This window comes from Capsicum annuum, chromosome 1, assembly GCF_002878395.1.
Source record: "Capsicum annuum cultivar UCD-10X-F1 chromosome 1, UCD10Xv1.1, whole genome shotgun sequence".
Taxonomy (NCBI): Eukaryota; Viridiplantae; Streptophyta; class Magnoliopsida; order Solanales; family Solanaceae; genus Capsicum; species Capsicum annuum.
In genome coordinates this window covers 158,886,117-158,911,460 of record NC_061111.1, presented here as the reverse complement: position 1 = coordinate 158,911,460, position 25,344 = coordinate 158,886,117, and the positions used below count along the sequence as shown (strand labels likewise).

The window sequence follows — 25,344 nt, the reverse complement described above, 5'->3', positions numbered from 1 at the left end:
ATAATGGTTGAAGGTGTTAAAAAGACGAGAGTAGATTTTCTTAAACCTCCTTGCGGCAGTAGTGGCCATTTTCATGGAAAATAGCCTTTTCCGGTGTCGTCTATGAGGAGGAGACATATAAGCTCCGCTAGCACTTTTTCAGATATTCCTATCGAGACACTACACTTGGACAGTTTAGAATTTCAATAGGACTTGGCGGGTGTTTGAATTGGCTTATTTTTAAGTGCTTTTAGCTTTTAAGCATTTTTCTTTTAGTTTTGGTGGTATTTGACAAAATAAAAAAGTGCGTCAAAAGTATTAAAATAAATCAAAAGTTAAAAGTAGGATATGAATAGTACCAACTTAAGGCTTTTGACCTATAAACTTTTTATTAAAAGTCAATTCAAACACCCCTTAATGTATGTATCCTAGTTTATTCCAACTCAAAAGACTTAGGTTTCGTAGTGTATTAGGGGACTTCTTGCTTGATGTATTGCAGGTAGAAAACTCTACCTAATCTATATTTATGCTATATTAAAAGTTTGAAGGATGTTAAAAATATTGTTTGAACTGTTTGTCCTTTATTAAAAATTTATGTTTTAGATAAAATCGTCTTTTCATTATTTTCATATTTAAAAGTTGAAAATTAATTAAATATTTATAGTAAACCTTTCCTTATTAGAATTTAGAAGTTATCAAAATTAATGACAACTAATACCTTTTTTATTTGTTTAAGTCTAAATTAACTAAAGTTGATTTTAGGAAGATTTGAAAAATGAAAGTGTTAGAATAAGAAAAATATAAAGTAGTACCAAATTTTTATAAGTATTAAGTAATTAATCAAAGATTTTTTAAAGATTTAACTTTAAAATAAGAAAAGATTTTAAATATAAAAAAATAAAAAATAATCGTACTACAAATGTGGTTCAAATCAATGCGTCTCATTTAGCCTTTAGCAGCAAGGAAAAGAGGTACTGCATGACAAACGTAAAAGTAACGATCCATTAATCACTTGAAACTTCTGGTGATAAAATATATATGTACTTACAGTAAAATATAAGTTATGCTTACATTATTACTCCCTCCGTCACGAATTACCCATCCCAAATTTTCTAATTTGATTTCCCATTTTACTTGTCTTTATCCATTAATCAAGATGAGACAATTTTTTTTTTCATGTTTTACCCTTTGCATTTATTATTTTTTCTTCAAATTAAAATGTAAACATCATTTAATAGGGGTACTATGGTAAACTAACCATGTTATTGATTATTTTTCCTAATCAATGTGTCATCTCAATTTGGAACGAGTAATTTGAGACGGAGGGAGTATATTAAAGTACGAAGAATTTTTGAGAAGTGATTTGAATTTCTTGCACTTTATCAAAATTGTCTAATTTTAAATAATCAAAGATTAAATATCCGATTAAACTAGTACTTGTATAAATTAGAACAAAGTTGTATGTATGATTCATTCAAGAGATACAAATCATTTCCCTCTCTTTGGCTGTGTCTTCTACTTGGTATCAGAGCACTAAACTTATAAAGTTACGTTACCTAGAAAATCCTTTTCAGAAAAAACAATGGCCTCATCCTCTCTTTCATCCACTTTGTCCCTTTCAACCTTTTTTCTGCATTATCTGATAGCTGCTTGTTCCATCAAGCTTAAACCCACAAATTACCTCTTTTGGAGAACACAAATCATGCAATTGATGCAAGTCTTAAAGGTTACCAAACATGTCTTGGAAGCCAAACGTAATAAATCTTGATCACCATCGAAGGTTGATATTGGAAAGGCAGTCTATGGGGGTGGAGAAAGACGCTGACAGTGAGTGAGATGAATACAATGTCTTGCTAAGAAACTGAATTTTAGGAACTATGACCGAGGAAAGTGTGTACCTAAAATTGTAGGTTGCCTAACAACCAAGGAGATTTAGAAGTGCTTGGAGGAAGCTTACCTTCAAGCAATGAAGGATAAAGAGTTTCATTTTAAGCAACAACTGCATAATATTAGGTTGGGAACAAAGAAACTTGATGAATACTTGAAGGAATTTAAGAGCATATGTGATGGACTTGCTGCCATTCACAACCCAATTGATGAAGACAACAAAATTATTAACTTTGCTAGAGGATTAGGTTCAAAGAATAGAACCTTTAGACCTGTGATGTTGGGAAAGACTCTGTATCCTACCCTGAACCAATTTGTTAATGCCCTTAGAGGCTTTGACATGAGGGGAGAAGATGATAAAGCCCCTCCACAGAATCATAATATGACCATCACTTCATAGAAAGGAAGAGGGAGAGGCAATTACAACCAAAGAAGAGGAAATTCCAACTTCAACTCGAGAGAAAGAGGCTTCAGGATAGCAGGACAAACCAACACAACTTAGAATGCACAAATGTGCATACTTCTTTCGATTATGGGAAAACAAAGGATGTGGCTGAAGCATGTCAAATTTTTGGAAGGAACAATCACCAAGCCTTGAATGTTGTCAATCTTTAGAATTCCACATGTGAGGATTGTGCCATGTATGAGGATTTTAGTGCAACAATACGTATGACAATCACTTTAGGCAACTTATCTGATCTTCATGTTTATAGTGAAACTGACAAGATAATTATTGGAAAATGACTCACAATTAAAGTTTACACATGTTGGAAACATCAATAAGTTAGGCTTGAATATCAAAGATGTACTAGTAATCCCTAAGATCACAAAGAATATTCTCTCGGTTAGTAAACTTGTAAAAAATAATTCTGCAAACTTGACTTTGTTTTTTTGTAAAAAGGACAAGATGCCAGGGACACTACTGGCCAAAGGGTCTAACACACAAGGACTCGATCAGCTGGAAGATAACAATCTTTTTGTCTTAACAATATCACAAGATTGGAAAAAGTCAGAAAGCATTTGTAACCTTAGATTAGGACATATTATCTTAATATCTTTAAAGTTCTTGAATAACAATGGATGCATTGATGTTAGAAGTTGGAATAAAGTGTCTGCTATTTGTACTAGTTGTCGGTTAGAAAAAAGTTGTAAGCTTTATTTTAAATCAAGAAATAAAATTGAGCAGTTCATTTACATACTATTCATTGTAATCTCTGGGGACCAACACCTATTGAGTCATCATAACGCATAAAGTACAATTTGATTTTTGTGGATGATAATACAAGGTATAGTTGGATCTATCCTTTAAGAAAGAAATCTGAGTTCTTTGAGGTACTTTAAAGTTCCAAAAAAAATGGTGGAAAAACAGTTTTCAAGTACTATTAAAATCTTTCAAAGTGATGGTGGAGGTGAATTCATTGGTTCTGACTTAATCAAACACTTAGAGAACTGTGGAATCATTAAACATGTCTCTTGTTCACGTACTCCTGAACAAAATAGAGTATCTGAAAGAAAACCCAGACATGTTGTGGAGATTGGTCTAATATTGTTGTTTCATGCTAAATTGCTTCAATTTCTATGGGTTGAAACCTTCCTAACTGTTGTATTCTTGATAAATAGGATGTCATCCTTAATATTAAAGAATGAGCTTTCATTTGTGATACTGGATGCTGCATCTCCTGATTACAACAACCTAAAAGTCTTTGGATGTGGATACATAAAGGGTAGGGTTGGCAATGGGGCGGTGCGGTGCAGATTTTTTCTAAACCAATGAATTTAAAAATCTACCTGCACCGCCCCGCATCACCTTTAAACCTGTCCCATATTCGTACCCGCACCGCATCGCCCCACATTTTCTTTTTTTTTCTTTTTTTAAAAATTTGTAAATCCATTGGAAACCATAATATTTTTAAATTTACAATTAGTAAGTAGTAACAACCAATTTCTGTTATATCACTTTTCACTAAAAAATTGTCAGAGAAGTATCAGATGTACAAGCAATGATCAAATATCGGATTTTCATTCATAAGATGAATCAAGAAATTAAAATTAGAGATCTATTAGTTTATCTGATTATTTAGGTCCTTGATATAGATAAATTAAATAAGCTAGCACAACAAAGTGATTTAGTAAGGAAAAACCTTAAAACTTTTATTTGATATTTTGAGTCATAAAATTATTTTACCAATTTCAAAAGAAAAATTATGAAATTGTTTATTTGTAGTGTTATATATATCGTCTTAAGTATGATAAAATTTTAAGTAAGGAATACATATAATTTTAGGTAGATTTACGAGAATAATACTAGATTTTAGTTTTTTTTTAATTTTGATACAAGATCGACAAGGAAGACATTAAACAAACACCAAAACAGTCTAATTTGAAGAATCAAGGACCCTTTTTGGTGACCACTCTCGGATTCAACAAATAAGAGCAAGAATGAAGAGATTATAAGGTGTTTAACACACCAAAGTAGCCAACAACCAAACTAAGTTACAAAACAAGAAGAAGAACACAACAATATTGTAACAACAACTCACGACTTCCCTAGAAACGAGAACAAACTAGTATAAATGATTACAAGAATAAAATGAACAATGGATAGATAGTTAGACCTTGGTTGGTATAATCTTAAGAACCCAAGAACATGTGATACTCTTGGACCCTTAACACTATACACAATAGTTAACCTAACTCCTACGTTGACACAAAAGGGACTTTACCTCCCCTAAACACCAACTTCTCAAGCCATGAATGCAATACTAGTGATTCCACACTATTATCACCCTAGTTTTGGGTTGCCTCCTAAAGAGAAGAGAGGACTTGTCTTTCAAAGTGTTATACAACTTACAAATATCATCAAAGTCTAAGACAAAATGACCTACAATGTTCTATTTATACTAGGTTACAATTAGAATACAAAATAACCAAATTGCCCTTTAATGAAAAGCCTCAAAATGTCGTCCATGGTGTGTAGTGTAGGTTCGATTTTGGTGTGTGTTTTAGGCCCTCTTTTGCATTTTTCTTGCACACTCCAAGCCTCGGGTTCATTACACTTTCACACGTCCATCCTCGTGGTCGTACTTGTATCATCCTCTCCTTCTTAAAAAAAAATTCGACCTCCAATCCGTACTTTGCAAAATCAAGAGAAGATAAATAAGCACACATCCTCATGACATGAGGGGTCAGGGTTAGCAAAAAAATAACACATCAACATGCCATGTCAAGGCGGAACAAACTTAAAGTATAGCCACAGGTCCTTTGTTTTAATCATGAAAATATTAGTACAAATGCTACAAAGGAGGTGGATCGAGCAAGCATCAAGACAAAAGGAAAATAGGGAAAGAGTAATCCTTTCCCACCCTAAGATTGTACCGAGATCAAATGGGTGGAGTAACCAAGGACTTAGGCCTCGGCCATTCTCACTTTCCCCTAAGGTGTCGTCTTCAAAATTAGGCATACCCTCTATATCCCTATGTAAAATATCATAAGCACAAAGAGTATAAAGAAATGTGTCATACGAGTCAACTCCAACTATGGTCTCCTTATGCATGTACTCACTAGTTTTAAATCTAAGAACACTAGTAGGCTTAACATAGGAAACACATAAAGAAGAAGTAGATGGAATTTCTAAGTATGCAACGCCTTCTCTTTCAAGAGACTAGTCCCTACATAGACATAAACCATCATGGGCAGCAAAGGGATCACAAGCAAAACCATCTTTACCAAGACAATCATAATTCGGGTTTCCTAAACAATCAAGCACGTCAAGGTCATTTCCACCCGATTGATCATTGTCCACAACCTCACTAGTTGTTGGAAACTCATATACCAACGTAGACCTAACTTGGTTTTCACAAGGGTCAACTAGTGTGTGAATACTCTTGTCACTTGATAATAGAACCTTAGTCAAGTTATAAGTGCTAGCACTAGATGGACACAAATCATTCTCACGGGGAGAATCAATTTCATCATCTAAAGAATCAACTAGTGCTTGCGTACCTACAATAAGAGTTTGGTCCTCATGCAATCTAACAATACTGAGAGTATCACAAAAAGGAGACCCGAGCATCTCTACCCTAGGCAAAGCTGCAACTACACCTACTTGGCTCTTACTAGCCACAACACAATATTCTAAGTTCATAAGAGTGTAGGAAATAGTATTTTTACCTCGTACCTCACATGAGCTACGACCTTCCTCTTGACGTGTGTCTGGACAACCCACTTGCTCCCTTTGACCTACCATACGATCCAACCTTTCATTTGTCATAGCTAGGTCTCGGGACATAGTGTCAAGGTCGGCCAAAATGACATTGGTGGTATTGTTGTCCATGGGTTGAGAGGTTGAAGCCACGAGTTCCCTTGTAATTGTACCTAGAAAAAAAAAAAGAACAAGCTTACAAAGTAAAACACAAGTTAGTTCGAAACAACCTCACCATACTCCCACATACTTGATCGTCACACACTTGGATTCACAAGTGTTGCAAGTCAGCTCATAGTTCATGATGAGTCGAGGGGTAAGTCTACTCCTTGGTCGGAATGGATTCCTTGTTTGAAGACTCAAGGAAAGTAATGTCCGAACTTGAACCAAGAAGTACTACGATTTTAAAAATGACAAAAGCACAAAAGAAACATAGGCATGAACAATGGATTCAAAGGACTAATTGATAATCTAGTAAGAATTTACTAGTTTGTTAATTGGTTCTAGGATCAACTAATAAAAACAAGAATCAACAATTAGAGACTAGAAAAATCCAAATTTGAGCTTAATATTGACGGTGAACAGTAATTAGGGTGATGTGGAAGCATACAATTGGTCTCGGTCCTACACAACTTTAGTCACAAATTTGAAATTTTAATCTTCACATAATTTGAAATGAAAGACAATTGGTTTTGGAGGGAAAGTATAAGTCTTAAACCCCTTTTAAGTCCAACCTCCAAAAAGATGTGACTTGACTTGTACTAATCCCACAAAACAAGGTCCCTTGAAACAAGAAAAAGTTGGTGGAAAGTAGATGTCAAGTCTAGGAAGTGATGGGCTTAAGTTTTCTCACAAAAAAACTTTACAACTTTTATCTTCACCTCTTTGAATCTATTTTGCACTTTTTGTTGGTTAAGTTATAAGACTAGGTGAAGAACAAGATGAACACAACAACAACCTTCAAGAACACCACCACAACATACCAACAATGTCCACTCCAACGTCAAACAACAACACACAACACGACTAACTTCAAGGTTTAACACACGACCACTTTAAGTTTACAACAACTATGTCAATATTATAAGCTCAACTTTAGATCTAGACACCTTTTGTGTTAGTAAGAAAGAAAACAACACAAGAAACACACTAGACAAAAAAAATTTATACTAGATCTAGTCACAAACTCTTGGCCAAAACAATAACAACAAGGTCTACACCTCTCAGCCAAGAACAAAAACACAAGAATACTTTTTTTTCTAACAAGCAAGCCCAAGATTTGATCTTGTAGGAACAAGATCAAGCCATGCTTTGATACCAAATGATACAATATCGACAAGGAAGGCACTAAACAAACACCAAAATAGTCCACAATTTGAAGAATCAAGTACCTTTTTAGGTGACCACTCTCGAATTCAATAAATAAGAGCAAGAATTAGAGATTACAAGGTGTTTAACACACCAAGAAAGCCAACAACCAAACTAACTTACAAAATAAGAACAAAAACAAAACAATATTGTAACAATAACTCACGGTTTCCCTAGAAACGAGAACAAACTAGTACAAATAATTATAAGAATAAAATGAACAAAGGATAGATAGCTAGACCTTAGTTGGTATAATATTAAGAACCCAAGAACATGTGATACTCTTGGACCCTTAACGCTACACACAACGGTTAATCTAACTCCTACGTTGACACAGGAGGGACTTTACCTCCCCTAAACACCAACGTCTCAAGCCATGAATGCAACACTAGTGATTCCACACTAGTATCACCCTAGTTTTGGGTTGCCTCTTAAAGAGAAGAGAGGACTTGTCTTTCAAAGTGTTATACAACTTACAAATATCATCAAAGTCTACGACAAAATGACCTACAATGTTCTATTTATACTAAGTTACAACTAGAATACAAAATGACCAAATTTCCCCTTAATGAAAAGCCTCAAAATACCGCCCATGGAGTGTAGTTTAGGTTCAGTTTTGATGTCTGTTTTAGGCCCTCTTTTGCATTTTTATTGCACACTTCAAGCCTCGGGTTTATTACACTTTCACACGTCCATCCCCATGGTCGTACTTGTATCAAATTTAAACCCACATATACCCGCAACCCACCCCGCATCATTTAAAAAAAACTTACTTCAACTCGTTCCGCACCAATATAGCCTAAAACCCCCCACCGCACCCACATAGCCTAAAGTCCAAACCGCCCCACATATCCTAAAACCTGCACTGCCCCGCACCCGCCCTACCCCATTGCCATCCCTACTAAAGGGGCAAAATAAGTTTTCACCTAAGACATACCCCTATGTATTTATTGGATATAGCATCTTGCAAAAAGGGTACAAGTGTTATCATCCACAAACTATAAGTGTTTATGTATCTAGACATGTCATCTCTTGTCTTCCCTATGCTCAGACAGATCAGTTTAATAACACCATTCTAAACCTCATCTTGCTACTTTCCTTGAGTTTTTCTCTAATGTGTAGAAAAACAGATGATAAACATGACTCAAGTGATACCTTCACTAACACTATAACCTTAAGAGAAATTTCGTTGGATCATCAAACTGATCCAGATGTGTTAATGAAACAAACTACTCAAATTGCACCAGTAAACACTGCTGCTAATCACCAACAAGAGACTGATGTAGACCATCATAGTGAATATAGTGATGTACAGGTTGTCGAGAACTTAGAGAATAAAAATCAACCAACAAATAAGCAGGGATCAGTACAAGACCCTTAGGGAATACAACAAGAGGTTGATTTAGAAAGCTTATTTACAACTGATTAACATGATGACAATATGGTACCTCTATATAATAAAAATATAGGTACACAAGGAGATGCAGAGGAGGGCCATATATGTTCACAAGGCAGAAATCTAAGAAGATGTCTATAATCCATACACCATGATGCAATAACAAGTAATTAAAGTGGAATTTATTAATCTAGGAGTAGATTAGTCGATGAAGATGAAACTGAACTCAGGGCTTTAACCGAGAAAAAATAGAGAAGAGAGAAATTAGAAAGAAACTGAATATTGTGTTATTTGCATGAATGTTATAACTGAATACATCAGAGTATTTATAATGTTCACTTAGCTAAGATCAGTTACACTTAGTAGCTTAACAACTAACTATCTAATAACTAAGTAACTAACTTATGAATAGAGTAGTAACTAATTCTGTGACTGGACAGTAATAACTGTCTTTTAAATTTTTTGCACTTCTGCAATTGCTTATTGTTACTTGATTACTCTTTTATTCTCAGCATTGTATCAATACCCTCCGCAAAAGTAGATCCTTACCTCAAGAATGAAATGTAGGGAACCTATGCATCAATTCAGACTCAAGTTCCCAAGTAGCCTGTAAATTCGTGATGTCTGACCACTTCACTAGAACTTGACCAACAGCTCTATTACCTCTCTTAATCAACATTCTATCTATAATAGCTTTAGGTTTAGAACAGTGTGGACTTGACATCTGAATAATAAGAGGATGGTGAATGCTGGAAGAAACTTTATGACACCTCTTTAATTGAGAAACATGAAAGACTGGGTGAATGAGAACATTAAAAGGAAGCAACAACCTATAAGCTACTGCACCAACCTTAGCATCAACAACATAGGGGCCATAGTACTTAGCAACTATCTTAGAAAAGGGTCACACAGCCAAAGCCACATGTCTATAGGGTTGAAGTTTCAAGTAGACCCAGTTACCAACCGCAAATGATCTCTCCGACTTATGTTTATCAGCAATGTCCTTCATCTTTTGCTGGGCCCTGTGTTTATAAAACCTCAACAACTCTATAACAACTTCTCTAGCAGCCAAGGATCTGTCAACCATCTCAGTAGAGGCTTCTCCTGTCAAGTAGGAAATATTAATGAGAGGTTTATGACCATATAAAGCATTATAAGGTGTGCACTTAATAGCAGCACGATAGGTGGTATTATACCACCATTCAGCCAATGGCAAATAAGAGCACCAATCCTTTGGATTGTCAAATCAAAAACACCTTAAGTACGTCTCTATGGTTCTATTCAACACTTCTGTTTGACTATTAGTTTGAGGATGGTATGCTGTAGATATCTGCAGCTGAACCCCTTGTAAATTGAATAATTCTTCCCAAAAACTACTAAGGAAAATAGGATGTCTATTACTTGTTAGTGTGTTGGGCATACCATACAGTTTGAAGATGTTGTCAACGAAATATTGTGCAACCGACTGAGTTGTGTATGGGTGTGCTAAGGGAAAAAAATGACCATACTTGCTCAGTCTATCTACTATCAGTAAAATCACCTTATTTTTCTTAGATTTAGGCAACCTCTCAACAAAATCCAAATAGACATCTGTCAAAACACCATCAGGTACAAATAAGGGTTGTAGTAAACCTGAACTTGCAGCCATATCATATTTCTGCCTCTGGTAAATATCATATCTATTAACAAAGTTCTTGGTGTCATGCATCAAGTCTTTCCAATAGAACAAAGATTGGAGCCTTTTAATGGTGGCATCCATGCTAGAGTGATCCCCTTGAGTAGAGACATGCCATAGTGAGATAATATCCTTCTTGAGATGCTCATTATTACCAACCACTAACTTTCCTTTCTACCTCAATTGATTGTTAAGAAAAGTGAAAGATTTATAAGGTGAAAGTTGAACTCTAGTAATGATATCTTATAAGTATTGATCAGCGGTCCAAGAATGTCTAATTCTATCCAATAGATCACCATGAGGACCTAACACAGAGATTGCTAACATCTCAGCATTAGGTTTCCTGGATAAAGCATCAACTTTATTTTCCACCCCTTTTTATACTCAATACAAAAATCAAATGCCATTAACTTGGATATGCAAGCCACTTGAAATTCAGTATGAATAGACTGATTTAGTAAGTATTTGCGTGTTTTCTGGTCAGTTTTGACAATAAACCTTCTGCCTAACAAATGACTAGACCATTTAGAGATAACAAATCGCAAAGCTAATAGCTCTATATCATAAACACTCATAGCCCGATGTTTAGGTGCTAAATATTTTCTAATGTAAGCAAGTGGATGCCCTTCTTTCATCAACACAACTCCAATACTCTTACCACTAACATTTATTTCAACCATAAAAAGTTAAAGCATAATCAGGCATAGCTAACACATGAGCAGAGACCAAGACACTTTTAAGCTCCTTAAATGCTCTAGTAGCATCCTCAGTCCATAAAAATCCTCCCTTCTTGAGAAGGTCATGCAATAGTCTACAAACAACACCAAAACCTTTTATAAGTCTTCTGTAATATCCTGCTAAACCAATAAAACCCCTCAGCTGTTTAAGATTTCTAGGAATAAGCCATTGTTGAACATCTTGTATCTTCTTAGGATCTGTTGCTACACATTGTGCACTAATCACATAGCCTAAGTATTCAATCGTAGGAACTCCTAACGTCCACTTAGACATTTTAACATACTACTGATGGTGAACCATAAGCTCAAACAGCTCCTGAACATCAGTAATATTAGATGACATAGACTTGCTAAAGGTTAAGATATCATCGAAGAAAACCAACACAGACTTTCTTAATAAGGGCTTGAAAACATCATTCATTAAGCTCTGTAAAGAAGAAGGAGTATTGGTTAAACCAAAGGGCATTACTAAAAATTCATAATGTCCTTTATGAGTTTTGAAGGTTGTCTTATGTGTGTCACGATCAAGCATTCTAAGCTGGTGATATCTAGCTCTCAAGTCTATTTTTGAAAACACAGTGCACCACATAATTCATCCAACAAATTTTCAATGGTAGGAATAGGAAATTTTTCTTTGATTGTCAACTGATTTAACTCTCTATAATCTACACATAACCTCCATGTACTATCTTTCTTCCCAACTAACACCACGGGAGAAGCATAGGGGCTAGTACTATGCTAGATTACTCCTTGATCAAGCACTTCCTGAACAACCTTTTTAATAATGTCCTTCTTCACACCAGGTTATCTATATGATCTTTTATTGACTGGAATTGTAGAACCTATAAGAGGTATTCTATGATCAAAAGGACCTCTATGAGGTGGTAATGTAGTTGGAGGTTAAAAAATAATAGAAAACTGATGTACAAGGGCAGACAACTCGGGATATATCTCAACACCTTGTGTATCTTGAATGTTGCATCAATAAGTAATAGAAACTGTAACATCAATGATATCCATAATATAGAAATGAGCTTCAGATTCTCCACCTTTAAGTAAGGAACCAGTTTTCAAAGATTTGAGCTGACTAGTTACTCCCCTCAACACATACTTCTTTCCTTGGTATCTGAACTCTATAGTCCTATTTTTTAAGTAAAAAGGAATTCTACTAAGAGTGTTTAGCCACTGCACACCCAATACAATATCCATATTGCCCGATGACAACAATAGAAAGTCAGATGCAAAAGTAGTACCCTAAAGTAACCATTGCAAATTCTTATAAACAGAAGTAGTTTGCACCTGCCTTTCATCAGCTACACTAACAGACTGCACAAAAATATCACAAGTCTTGCACCCTAGCTTCTTAGCCATTTCTTGATCTATGAAGTTGTGGGTGCTCCCAGTGTCAATTAAGACCTGCAAGGGCCTCCTGTCATGATAATCAGTTACCCTAATAGTTTGATAACCATTGATACCTGTGAAAGCCTGTAATAAAATAGTCATGACTCTACAGTTATGGCCAACAACATACTTGTCATCACAAAAGAAACACAGGCCTTTAGCCCTTTTAGCATCTAGTTCTGCAGTAGTCAATTTTTTGAATTTATTTGGTTTAAGTGTAGCAGGCTGAAAGGTATATTTCTGATAGTTATTATTTTTAAAAGAAGGTGGAGTGGGTATAATAGCAGTACCCCTTTTTTTTTATTGCCTTTAAACCCCAACAACTAGCTTATGCTTCAAATACCTCTTCCCGTAACCTAGAAATCTTATAGACCTATGACAATGTTTTTGGTGCTTGAATCTTAACTGCCCTATTCAACTCAGGTTTCAACCCACCCAGATAACAACTTATAGAATTCTTCTTTGAAAGATTAACTGCAGTCAACAATCTATCAAATTCAGCTTGGTAAGCCTTAACACTACCAGTTTGCCTGAGGTTTTTCAATGCTTCCATTGGATCCTCAAATCCATCCCAAACCTCTCATTCAAGGCTAAAACATACTCAGTCTATGATATATCATTTGAGAAAGGCCGGAAATTCATATATGATATATGCCAAACAATAGCATTACCATCTACATAAATTGAGGCTACTTTAACCCTTAGTTCAAAAGGAATTTCTTCCATAGAATTTTTTTATCAACTTTGTACAATCAAGTACGCAAATCAGAACCAAAAAAATAAAAGAATCCTATCTTAGAATATCGAGTAAAGAATTGGCCATTACCTCCAATTGCATTGCCAGTTCTATGGAATTCCTTATTCCTTCTTTCAGGCTGTATATTTACTAGGCAACTTCTAATAGTTGAAGATTCAGCTCTTCTTTGGTCCTTATCTTTTTCCTTCGACACCATGGATCCAAGGGTTTCCTTGATCCCTAGAAGCTCCTTATCAGCTTGAATGTTTCTCTCATAAATGCTCGACATTTTCTCCATTAATTTCTACAACTGATCTTGAATCAGAGAAAGCTTACCTTTCATTTCTCCAATCGATTTATCTGGGTTTTTATCGCAAGCTACCATGATTGCTTGAGCTGAGAATCAGTGGATCTGATACCAACTGATATAATAACAAGTAATTGAAGTAGAATTTGTTTGTCTAGGAGTAGAATACTCGAAGAAGATGAAACTGAACTTAGGGATTTAGCCGAGAAAAAGCAAAGAAAAGAGAAATTAGGGAGAACCTAAATGTTGTATTATTTGAATGAATGTTACAACTGAATACATCAGAGTATTTATAATGCTCACTTAGCTAAGACCAAGTTACACTTAGTAGCTTAACAACTAACTATCTAACAACTAAGTAACTAACTTGTGAACAGAGTAGTAACTAATTCTGTGACTACACAATAATAATTGTCTTTTAAATTTTCTGGATTGTTGCAACTTCTTCTTGTTACTTGATTACTCTTTTCTTCTCAGCATTGTATCACACCACTGATGGAAGAAAGTTTAAACTGGAGCCTAAAATTATAGGTCAAGCACTCATTACTCCCCTTTGGCATACAACAATGAAAGAAAAAATTGATGCATTATACAAGAATTAGACCTGGATACTTGTATCTAGAACTAAAGGCATGAATGTAGTAGGTTCTAAATGAGTATTCAAGACTAAGCTAAATATTGATGGCACTATTGTTAGGTACAAAGGCAGATTGGTTGCAAAAAGGCACTCACAACTTAAGGACATTGATTTTGAGGAGACCTTTAGTCCAGTAGTTAAGGCTACTACTATAAAAGTGATTCCATCAGTAGCTGATAGCCTACATTGGCATGTCAAACAACTAGATATGAAAAATGCCTTCATACATGGACATCTCCAAGAGGAAGTATACATGAGTCAACCACATTGTTTCATTCATTGATCATAAGTATCCAAACCATGTTTGTCTTCTTTAGGGCATTATATGGTTTTAAGCAGGCACCTAGGGCCTGGTTTGATAGGTTCAGTCTCCATCTACTCTATCTTAGCATCAAATGTAGTAAAATAGATTCCTCCCCATTCATATTACAGTGTAGTAAAGGAACTATTCTACTTCTGTTGTATGTGGATGATATAATAATCATGGGAAGCTCAAGTGAACTTATCATATATACCATCACAGGCCTTGCAGATGAGTTTGCTATGAAGGATCTTGGACCACTACACTTCTTTCTAGGAATTGAAGTAAAATACTTCAAAAGAGGTATCCATCTGAGTCAGGGGAAGTATGCAGTTGAGTTACTACAGAAGACATACATGGCACTTGCCAAGCCAATCAGCACACCATTAGCACAAAAGAATGAACTGCAATAGGTCACATGCAGTGCAGTTGATGCCTCTTCATACAGAAGTACTGTAGGAAGTCTCCAATATCTCACACTGACCAGACCTGATATATCACATGCAGTAAGTAAACTTGGTTAGTCAATTCATGCAAGCTCCAAATAGTGAATATCTCCAAGCTATAAAGAGGATCCTCAGGTATGTAAAGGGAACATCTCAGTTTAGTCTGAGATTGCTAGCCAGATCACCTCTCAGACTATATGGATTCTCGAATGCAGATTGGGAAAGTTGTGCAACCACAATGAGGATATTCAGTATACATAGGAGCAAATTTCATTTCTTGGGCATCTACAAAGCAACATACAGTATCAAGGTCGAGTGTTGAGGCAGAGTACAAGGCACTAGCTTCTACAGCAGCAAAACTTACATGGATAACCTACTAAGGGACATTGGTGTATATCTGAAGGCCATACCAACAATGCATTGTGACAACATCTATGCATTGTACATGACTGTAAATCTTTTCCTACATGCTAGATCAAATATGTGGAAATGGATTATCAAGTTGTTAGGGAAAAAGTGGCACGAAGACATCTTGTGATACATTTTGTTCAATCAAAGGACCAGAATATCACACCAAGACCTTGACCAGTGAAGAGTTTGTCAGATTTAGAAGCAAGCTAGGAGTATGCATTCCACCTCCTCACTAGCTTGAGGGGTAGTATCGAGACACTAGACTTAGTGTAGAGTTTCAATAGGACTCAATGTATATATCCTAGTTTATGTCCAACTCAAAAGACTTAGGTTACATAGTGTATTAGGAGACAACTTTCTTGATGTATTGCAGAACTCCTCTCCTAATACTTGCGTAAATATAGAACAATCTGCCTAATACTTGTGTAAATATAGGACAAAGCTGTACTTATGATTCATTCAAGAAATCCAAATCCTTCCCCTTTCTTTGGCTGTGTAATTCTACAATTCCCCCTTCTAAGAACGCTTTCTCTAGCATCAAACCGACATGTCTCTAGAGAAAGAACTCCTCACAGCTCGTAGCTAAGGTAAATTGTTACTTGTAAGTCACAAATACATAAACAGGCTGTACGCACAATTGATTCAAGGCCAAATAATTCCAACTGTAGGTACTGTCTCTGTAGGCCTGTATCTGAAAAAGATACTTTCATTAGCGGACAATTTCCTTTACCTTCATCCTTGTTGGGTCCATGAGTGTGGGTCATTCATATTTGGCATTTTCAAATGTATCTAAAACTCCTTTAAAATGCAGATTCTGGCATAAGAACATATACCCATTTTAAACCATTAGTGGAGCAAAATTCCAAAGAAGGCAACATCTATGCTGCACGCACCTATTGCCTATTAGTATAATATACTATATATCTTCTCAATCTTATCAAACCACTCCATGAAAAACGTGTCCACCATTGGACACCACCCTCGTGGCTTTAGAGAAGACGTGTCTGCAGAAAGTAGCAATACTCGATGAAATAATCAAGGCATGCGCATATTTATGTTTTTATTTTGATAATTACATGACGAAATAATTGAGGTATGCACATCTATTGAATAATCAAAGCACCTAGTGTCCTTTACATGCCTACAGAGTGAAAGTTTGATGGTCCTTCTAGGAGTATCTTACCTACAATGAGCTAAATGACATGATTTGACCTCACGGATGACGATAAAACCCATCAAGAAATTGACAATCTTACGATATCACAATTATCGGGGTACTTGGTTGCTAAAGTTACTCGATACTTATATTGGTGGAATGTAAAGGTCTTTAGTAACCTAGTGAAATAATACAGCATGCAAGTGACTGAGTGCTTTATTCTACCAAACACAGCACCAGAATGAACAAGAATCAAGTTACACAACATGCTACAAACTTAAAAACAAAATGAACATGTCTATGCTATTCGAAAAAAAAAAAAAAAAAGAACCAGTTCCCTTTACATGGCTACAAAAAGTGCAACCTCAAATGAAATGTTTGATGTTTCCTTCCGGTGATATCATTATATACAAATGTGCTGAGTGACCTAATGGCAACAAAATCCATCAAGGATTCACAAACTCAATAGATTCTACTACCTATCTGAAACTGTGACTGATATTTGCATTTTACCAACTAAGAGGGATCTACAAGGATTGCCTCCTCAAAAATGCCTGCGAAGGACGTAGAAGATGGAGGTAGTTGCAATTCTCCCAGTTCATCATAGAAGTCATTTTCTTCTGACAATTCGGATTTTGGGAATTCCATTAGTTGAGGGTAAGAAAGGGGCAGAAAATCATCATATGAAATTGTTCCCAAGAAACTATCAGTGAACAAATTCTCTTCAGGTATGCCTTGGGAGATGCTGGTGGCAGTAGTAGTAGTAGTAGTACTATCCCCATTATCTTTGAGGGGCACGTCTTTATCCACTGTTGGTTCTCGATCTTGCTGCGGCAGAGTCGCGGTGGAATCATGTGTGACTGTGTCTTTATTATTAGGCAAGTTTGGACCTGGATGATTATGGCTGGATGTGTATGTGATGATGAACAAGGATGCATCTTTACTGCACCTTTCTACTTGTTTTTTAGCTGAACAACCCTTTGAACTGCTGCATCTGTAGTATCCCCTGTATACAATATCATCCATTTCAATGTTTGGTGAAATAATTAAATGTATATTTTCCACCCAAAGGAAGAAAATGATTTCCACAGAGAGCAAATACATCATGATTATTGTATCCTTCTGCGGCGAAGTCCTTTTCCTTCGAAATTATCTCAGATTTTAGTTTCGTAGGCGATTTTTTCTTTCGGATCAGCTTCCGCACACCTTGACGGAATACCTGACACCTCTCCATCAACAACAGATATCATGTAACTCTATCCATCAAGATTAGGATAGTTGAAAAGAATCACCTAATATTTTTTTCTCTTAGTCCACTTTATTGATCACTGGGCCGCACTATCAATCTTTAGTACTGAAAAGATCAAAGATATTTTCTACTTCAATATATCAAAAGCGAAAAAAAAACTTTGTGGAAAATATTTTCCGGGAAGTAACTTCCACCATAACAAATACATCAAGATAACAACAGAGGCTCAAAATTACATAACAAATACATCAAGATAACAACAGAGGCTCAAAATTACATGTAGAGTTAGCCTGGATAACTGAAAATTAAATAAGAGTGAGCATATTTAGATTTATGGATGGGAGAAGAGAACAGTAAATCCAACTGACCTGGGATAAGGTGAACCTTTAATGGGTTTCTGTCCATATTTTCTCCAGGACCAACAATCTGAAGGAGGCCCTTCATTTTTCTGCTTTATAGCTTTTCCTTCCATTTGCACTTTGAACACAACTTTCTGACCAATCTTCCTAATATCAGGACACTCAGAGCTGTCAGAAAAAACAGAAAAAAGTCCCCTTTTCATGCTCACATATCTCTGTGTATGGAAACAAAAAACAATGACCAAACTACAAATATATGCTCCATTTGCCGATAAATTTTGAAGTTGAAACTTAAAACTTCTAGATATGCATTTTACTTGAAAAATATTTGAAGTTGGTAAGTGAAAGTCACAAAAACTGGTATGAGCCACTTTTTGAAGACTTGAAAATAATTCATAGACAAACATATATTTGAAGCTAAATTTTCAAAATCTATGGAGAACCACTAGCTTAGTAGAGTTTTGGGAATTGAAAGTGTGTTGAATCACCTCTTTTTGGAGGCAACAAATTGTGGTTGTATCAACCTTGAAGTTTTAGACTGTGATTTTAGTGACTTACTTCTACCCATGACTCTCTCTCTCTCTCTCTATATATATATATGATCTTCTTGTTTTGTGTTGTTGGCTTCTACCAACAAAGATGAAAGAAATACTGGAGGCCTTGAATTGATTAGGAGAGAGAGAGAGGAGGTGAATGAATGAATGAATGAAGTAGGCTATGGAGAAATGACAAAACTACACGTTAAACAAGTTGTTTTCACTCCCATCTTTATCAATGCCATTAATTATAGAGAGCTACGCCTCCACTCAACTATACGTATCATTTTGTTGATAGATAACGATTATAATTTCGAGTTATTTCATCAGATTATCTTGTTAGGATAATAATTTTGAGATATTTGATGTGATTATGTTGTTAGGATAGTAATTTTGAGATATGTTATCAGATTATTTTATTTTTATGTATGATTATAAATATTACTTAGTTCTAAATTATTTTATTTTAGTATTTTAATAAAAATAAAAGGATATGTTATTTTATAGGAAAAATTTAGAAACTAGTATTCTTAAGACTATAATTACAATAAATAGAAATATTTTTTAAAAATTATAACTTATAACAAAAGTAGCAATATTTTACTCACTTTATAGTAATAAAAGAATATGTATTTTTCAGTTGTGCATATGTATTTATGAGTAATACATATATATTTGTATATGTATTTATATAGTAATATTTTACTTAAATACAAATACAATTTGATATTTTTCGTAATTATGAAACTGTTGCTATAAAAGTTATAATTAAGGCTACAGAGTTGTTAATTCTGAAATTTTTCCTATTTTATATAGAGAAAAGGACATGGTATGATCATTTTATAAAAAAATGGTCCATATTTAAAAATGTGGACATGCTGTAGCCAGTCGGTTAAAATAATTTTTCTTTTTAGTCATTTAGTCCAATTGGGACACATGAAGTCTCTGTATTTAATTGATACAATTTTATACTACATTGATACACTTTTATACTATATTGATATACTTTTTAAAAAAGAGAAAGGAAATTCTATGGAGGCACATACAGTACCTATATTCAATTGATACTCCTTTATACCACATTGATACACTTTTATACTAAATTGATACACTGACAGTGTCCATATACTCAATTGATACTCTCTTATACTAGATTGATACATTTTTAGAATGCATGTAAAAACTATATAGAGTCGTATGAAATGTGTATCTAAATAATAACTGTAGTTAAAAATTGTATAGAATATGTATAAAAATGCTATAATTATTATATAGAATATGTATATGTATAGAAACTGTATCGTTATTATATATAAATATATATCTTTAACAATTGTATTATATTAAAAGTATATGATATTATATTTTATTGTATAAATAAGTAAAACTAAACAAAATAATTAGTATGTTATTTTATAATGTTGATGAATGCAAAATAGTTTGGATATGTTTTAAAAGAATGTCATTTTTTTATTTAATAAATATTTAAAGATATTATTTTACTTTTATCTTTATTAAATCTCTTTTTTTTTATTTTTTAAATTTCATACTCAATCAAAATATGTTACATAAAACTAGAAGGACGAAATATTGGATAGCCGGTTAATATGACGGAGAAGTACCAATTCCAAATTCAAGTCAAAAAAGCACATACACATTTGACATTATTAACGCATTCCTAAATGGAGTCGCATTCTCATGATTGGAACAATTCCTAATCCTAATAAAATTTTGAGTGTGCAACCAATGCGTATAATATTGAAAAAAAAAACTATAAATAAGGGTGCGGCCATCCCTTAATGACTATTTACTGGATTTTTAATTTTAGATGTTATTTTTGTTCTTTCCCCTTTTATATATAGAAGGTAGTGACGGACCCAAAATTTAAGGATAATGAATACTTAAAAAATTTAAAAACTGAAAATTGAAAAAATAAAAATTCACCTCAATGAGGTTTGAATCTGAGGCATCCTTCCAGTTGAGAAGTTTAAAGTCAACCTAAATAATAAGAGAGAAGTATTGATTACCTCCTAACTTGTCACGTTTTATTTATGATACATCTAAACTTTGACTTGTCCTAAGTACTCTCAAACTTGTTGTTTTGCAACGTCGCGTGGCTCTTTTTTGCTGATGTGGCAAAATATTTGTAGTCACACTCCATCATACGCGTGATGGAGCGATTTTTTGACCAAATAGACTTTTTTAATGATAAATAAAAAACAAAAAAAAATCATCTTCTTTTATTTTTTCAATAAATTCAATTATCCCTCTTCCTCCATTACTTTCAATCTAAAAAAAAGATCATTCGCTTATTAATTTTATAAGACTCCAGTTTATTAATTAGTTCATGAAATAAAAATTTCATCCGTTTATTAATTTTGTAAATTTTTTTTTATTAATCTAAAAAAAAAATCATCCGTTTATTAATTCAATGTAAAACTCTAGTTTCCATTTTTATGAAACTCCTTCAATTTTGTAATCTTAATTATATATATCATATGAGTTATTGTAGCTAAAAAATGTTCTAAATATCGAAGCAAATATTTTAAAAAATAATAACAAAACAAATACTAAAGAAACTAAGACACATACTTATAATAAAGAGAATATAGTTATATTGATTATCGATTTTTAGTCCCTAACTATTTTATTTTTTATTTAACCGATAAGAAAATACTCATAAATTAGAAAAAGTAGTAACTAACATGAAAAGAAACCGAATCTTAGGCAACCAAATGTAAAATAATTATTTAGTATAATCTTATTGGGTTATCGATTTATCCAATAACCTAATAAAAAGAATTAAAATCGAATCAATAACCCAGTAATTTTTTAAAAAAAATCATTAAAAAATCGTTAACCTAATAAAGATAAATCAATAACATTTTTATTGATTCAATTTTTGTACACTCCTAACTTAAATTGTGATTTCTTACTCCATTAATTATAATAAGAAATGTATTTGTGCATGTGGGTCTCCTCAAAATCCTAATAGAAATACTAATCGAAAACTACTATGAAATACTAATCGGAAAAAAATAATTTCATATTTTTAACATACAACAAAAAATATAATTTTTTAGATAATGACTTACTTGATCGACGAAAATTCAACCTTTCACTATTTTGGAGTAGAGGAAAATTGAAAAATATAATTTTTTTTAAAGAGAAATTGGATAATTAAGGGTGGAAGTGAGTTATTTTTAATATAAGATAAATATAAAGAAAGTGAATGATATTTATATGCGTGAATAGCTATATCAATACTTTTTTACACGTGTACGTACGTGGTTTACACGCACTAATTCATCAATAAAAAAGGATCACACAACGTTGCAAAACAACAGGTTCGAAAATACTTAGTACAAATCAAAGTTGAGGCCTATATTTTCACCCTTCCCACTATCCTCTGTAATCATAAACTACTCAATATTCGCTCAGAAGTAGAATATAATATGACGGACGAAAGTTCCTTTTTTAAAGGGAAAAAAAAAATCATTCGGTATTTGAAATTAATTAATTAATTTCAAGAAGGTAAATTCGTGTCAGGTAAATTCCACAAGAAGATAAAGCACTCCATACAAAAGGTTCTCTGTTTTTTGGTTCAAACATGAAACTTTGATCAAGGGTAAAGAGATTCCTTGTGGTATGACATTTTAACATAATAATTTTTTTTATTTTAAAATAATTAAATAATTGAAGTAGGATACATTTCTTAAAAAAAATTATTTAGAATATAAATTGTAGGTTACTTTTCATTATTATCCTTTTAATTATTCTTAAATTACTATTCTAGAAAATGTGAAGTATTTAAGAACTTTATTAAATAAAAAGGTAAATTGGAAGAAATTTTTAACATGCCTCTTGAAAAATGAACAATTCATTTATTTTGAATATTGAAAAATAGTTCTTAATATATTTTGAAATGAAGGAAGTAATAATTGTTCATTTACATTACTTTCTTCGTTTTAAAATAATTATCTTATTTTTATTTACACGTTTTTTAGAAAGCATTATTAAAGGAAGCATTTTGACTATTTTACCCTCGATATTGCATCATGTTATATCTTCTTAGTAAATTTGTACTCTTTTCGTTCCATATTAGTTGAGAACATTTCATTTTATACTGTTATTAAAAAATCATTAGTAAGAAGATAATTTTATTAATTCACCAAAAAAGATTCTTGAAAATTTTATAAATTAAGCAGAAAGGAGCCTAAAATGCCCTTCAACTAGGTAAAAAGGTGTAAAAACGCCCTCCGTCTATCTATTGGGCCCAAAATGCCCTTTCGGACTAAAATGCCCTTTCAGTTTACCTATTGGGCCAAAAATGCCCTTCTCACTTACCTATTGGACCTAAAATGTCCTTCTCGTCTATCAATTGAGTCTATTTTGCCCTTTTATTTGGGCAAATTATATTGAAAAGTCATCCTTAAAATTTAATTACATAAATAATAGTATTTTTCAATATGATTAAAATATTTTTTTTCTTACATATATAGCCATTTAAAAAAATCAAAAAAGATAATCATAATTCCTAATTTAATGTTATAACTAACTATCAATTCACCTTAATTTAAGAGAAATTTTTTCAATCTTCAAATTAAAAGTGGAAAAGATAATCTCTGCTTTCAAATCTTTCTCTCTTATATTCAAAATTCAAATATTTTTAAATAAACTAAATATTTCATTATTTGCTCGTGTATGTTTCTTATTGTTTTCATGTATGTTAATCATCTGGTATTATTTTATTATCGTATATTTTTAATTTTAGTTTAATGGGCTAACCATAAATTTTTTATGAAATAAAAATTATTATATTGGAAATACATATATACCATGTATTTTTGTTGTATAAATATAACTTATGTCAAATTCAGATTATTATTATATTTTATATATAATTTATGGGATAAATATTCATGGTATATCTTATTATGTTGGAAGTACTTTTCTTGTTAAAAATTATTTATCAAACATAAATATATATTTCCAGTATTATACAATATAAACTTTGTATATCTAAAATATACCTTGTATGTTTATGGTATAAATATAATTTATATGTCATAAATATAATTTGTATGGTATAAATATACCATATATTATTATGATATAAATATAATTTGTATAATATATAAATATACCATGAATTTTTATGGTATAAACATACCATATATTTTTATGGAGGCATCGTGAAAGAAGGCAATAAAAATGAAAAATATAAAATTTCGATATAGTATATAAAATACCTTTTCATGTAATTTGTTTAAATAAAAGGGCAAAATAGCCCCAATAGGTAAACGGAAAGAACGTTTTAGGCCTAATAGGTAGACATGAAGGACTTTTTAGACCAATAGGTAGACGGAGGACATTTTTACAATATTTCATATAGTTAAAGAGCATTTTAGGCCCTTTTCCGTAAATTAAGTGTGAATACGTTCAACAGGAATTAATTGTAAATATAATATAAAAAAATATAATTAATGCTTTCTTGATTTAGTAATGACCAACTAATATTAGACAACTAATATGAGATGAAGGAGTATTACTCCCTCCATATCACAATAATTGAATTGTTAGAGTATTTTTTAGTGTTCAAAATAATTGAATTGTTCACTTTTCAAGATAGATGTTAATTTTTTTTTTTTGTAATTTTACCCCTCATTAATTAAATTTTTAAGGTTGAGTTCCAAGGAGAGTGAGCATGATCATTATTAAATTTTTGGATTTTGAAAAGGACAAAAATAAAAAAATATGATTAATTTATGCCTTTATTTTTATTTTTTTAATATATGTACCAAATTTTAACAATTCAATTCTTGTGAAATAGAGGGAGTATATATTTATGCCAAATCCATCAGTAATATACTTCCTCTTAGAGGTTGTAATTAATATAAAGGGAACAACGGGAAAAAAATTCATTTGACTTATCTTGCTTTTTTTAAAATGATGAATATTTTGACACACATTTGTTTCCTAAGGATGATAAGTATTTGAGATGATCATGAAAAAGTATTTGGTTCAAGTTTGTAAGAATATTTGAATTAAAAAATGAAAATAAATGTATTGAGATTATGTTTGAACATGCTTCACTTGAAAGAAGGTTGAAAATCTGAGTGAAATCTATTATTTCACTTAGATGCTACTCCAATCTTTTTTAACTTCAAATATAGATAACAGATATAATTATAAAATAAACATAAATTTCCTAATAATTTTTTTATTATTTGTAAATAAACTATGTCTAAATTAAGACTAGTGAGGATGTGTTTGGTACAAAAAAAAATGTTTTTCAATATTTTATTTTTGATTGATCAAAATGTTTTGAAAAATATTTTTTTATAAGAAATCAAGTTCAATGAGGAAAATGACTTTTCTAATAAAAGTAGGAAAAAATGTTCATATATAGGTGATATTTTAAGTTTATTGTCTCCTTTCTGCCCATTCAACGCCCCAACCTCCATCCCTCAACTATTCGAGCCTCTATCCTCGAATTCTCACCACATTCCACATCTATATTATTTTGCTGGATTATATATAAATATTTTAAAAATAATAT

The 25,344-nt window shown here is 32.7% G+C and overlaps 3 protein-coding genes across 5 annotated transcripts; all 3 read right to left on the bottom strand.

The window, feature by feature from the left end:
• Window positions 1-9,735: 9,735 nt before the first annotated feature.
• On the bottom strand, window positions 9,736-10,590 carry LOC124898413. Its single transcript, XM_047412064.1, has 2 exons — window positions 10,372-10,590; window positions 9,736-10,062 (listed from the first exon to the last, which is right to left on the bottom strand). The coding sequence occupies exons 1-2, from the start codon at window positions 10,588-10,590 to the stop codon at window positions 9,736-9,738; spliced, it is 546 nt and encodes a 181-aa protein (XP_047268020.1).
• A 588-nt stretch (window positions 10,591-11,178) lies between these two features.
• LOC124898411 (uncharacterized mitochondrial protein AtMg00860-like) lies at window positions 11,179-11,517 on the bottom strand. The gene has a single exon (XM_047412062.1). The coding sequence runs from the start codon at window positions 11,515-11,517 to the stop codon at window positions 11,179-11,181; it is 339 nt and encodes a 112-aa protein (XP_047268018.1).
• Window positions 11,518-16,960: 5,443 nt separating this feature from the next.
• Window positions 16,961-19,008, bottom strand: LOC107856725 (probable WRKY transcription factor 65). Of its 3 annotated transcripts, none has more exons than XM_047398479.1 (3): window positions 18,735-19,008; window positions 18,256-18,393; window positions 16,961-17,644 (listed from the first exon to the last, which is right to left on the bottom strand). In XM_047398479.1, exons 1-3 carry the CDS (start codon window positions 18,812-18,814, stop codon window positions 17,155-17,157), a joined length of 708 nt encoding a protein of 235 aa, XP_047254435.1. In that variant the 5' UTR covers window positions 18,815-19,008; the 3' UTR covers window positions 16,961-17,154. The 3 variants fall into 3 exon arrangements, with proteins under 3 accessions (XP_047254435.1, XP_047254434.1, XP_047254438.1); XM_047398478.1 differs by having other exon boundaries at window positions 18,256-18,414; window positions 18,735-18,971; XM_047398482.1 differs by having other exon boundaries at window positions 18,256-18,389; window positions 18,735-18,960.
• Between the last annotated feature and the right edge of the window lie 6,336 nt (window positions 19,009-25,344).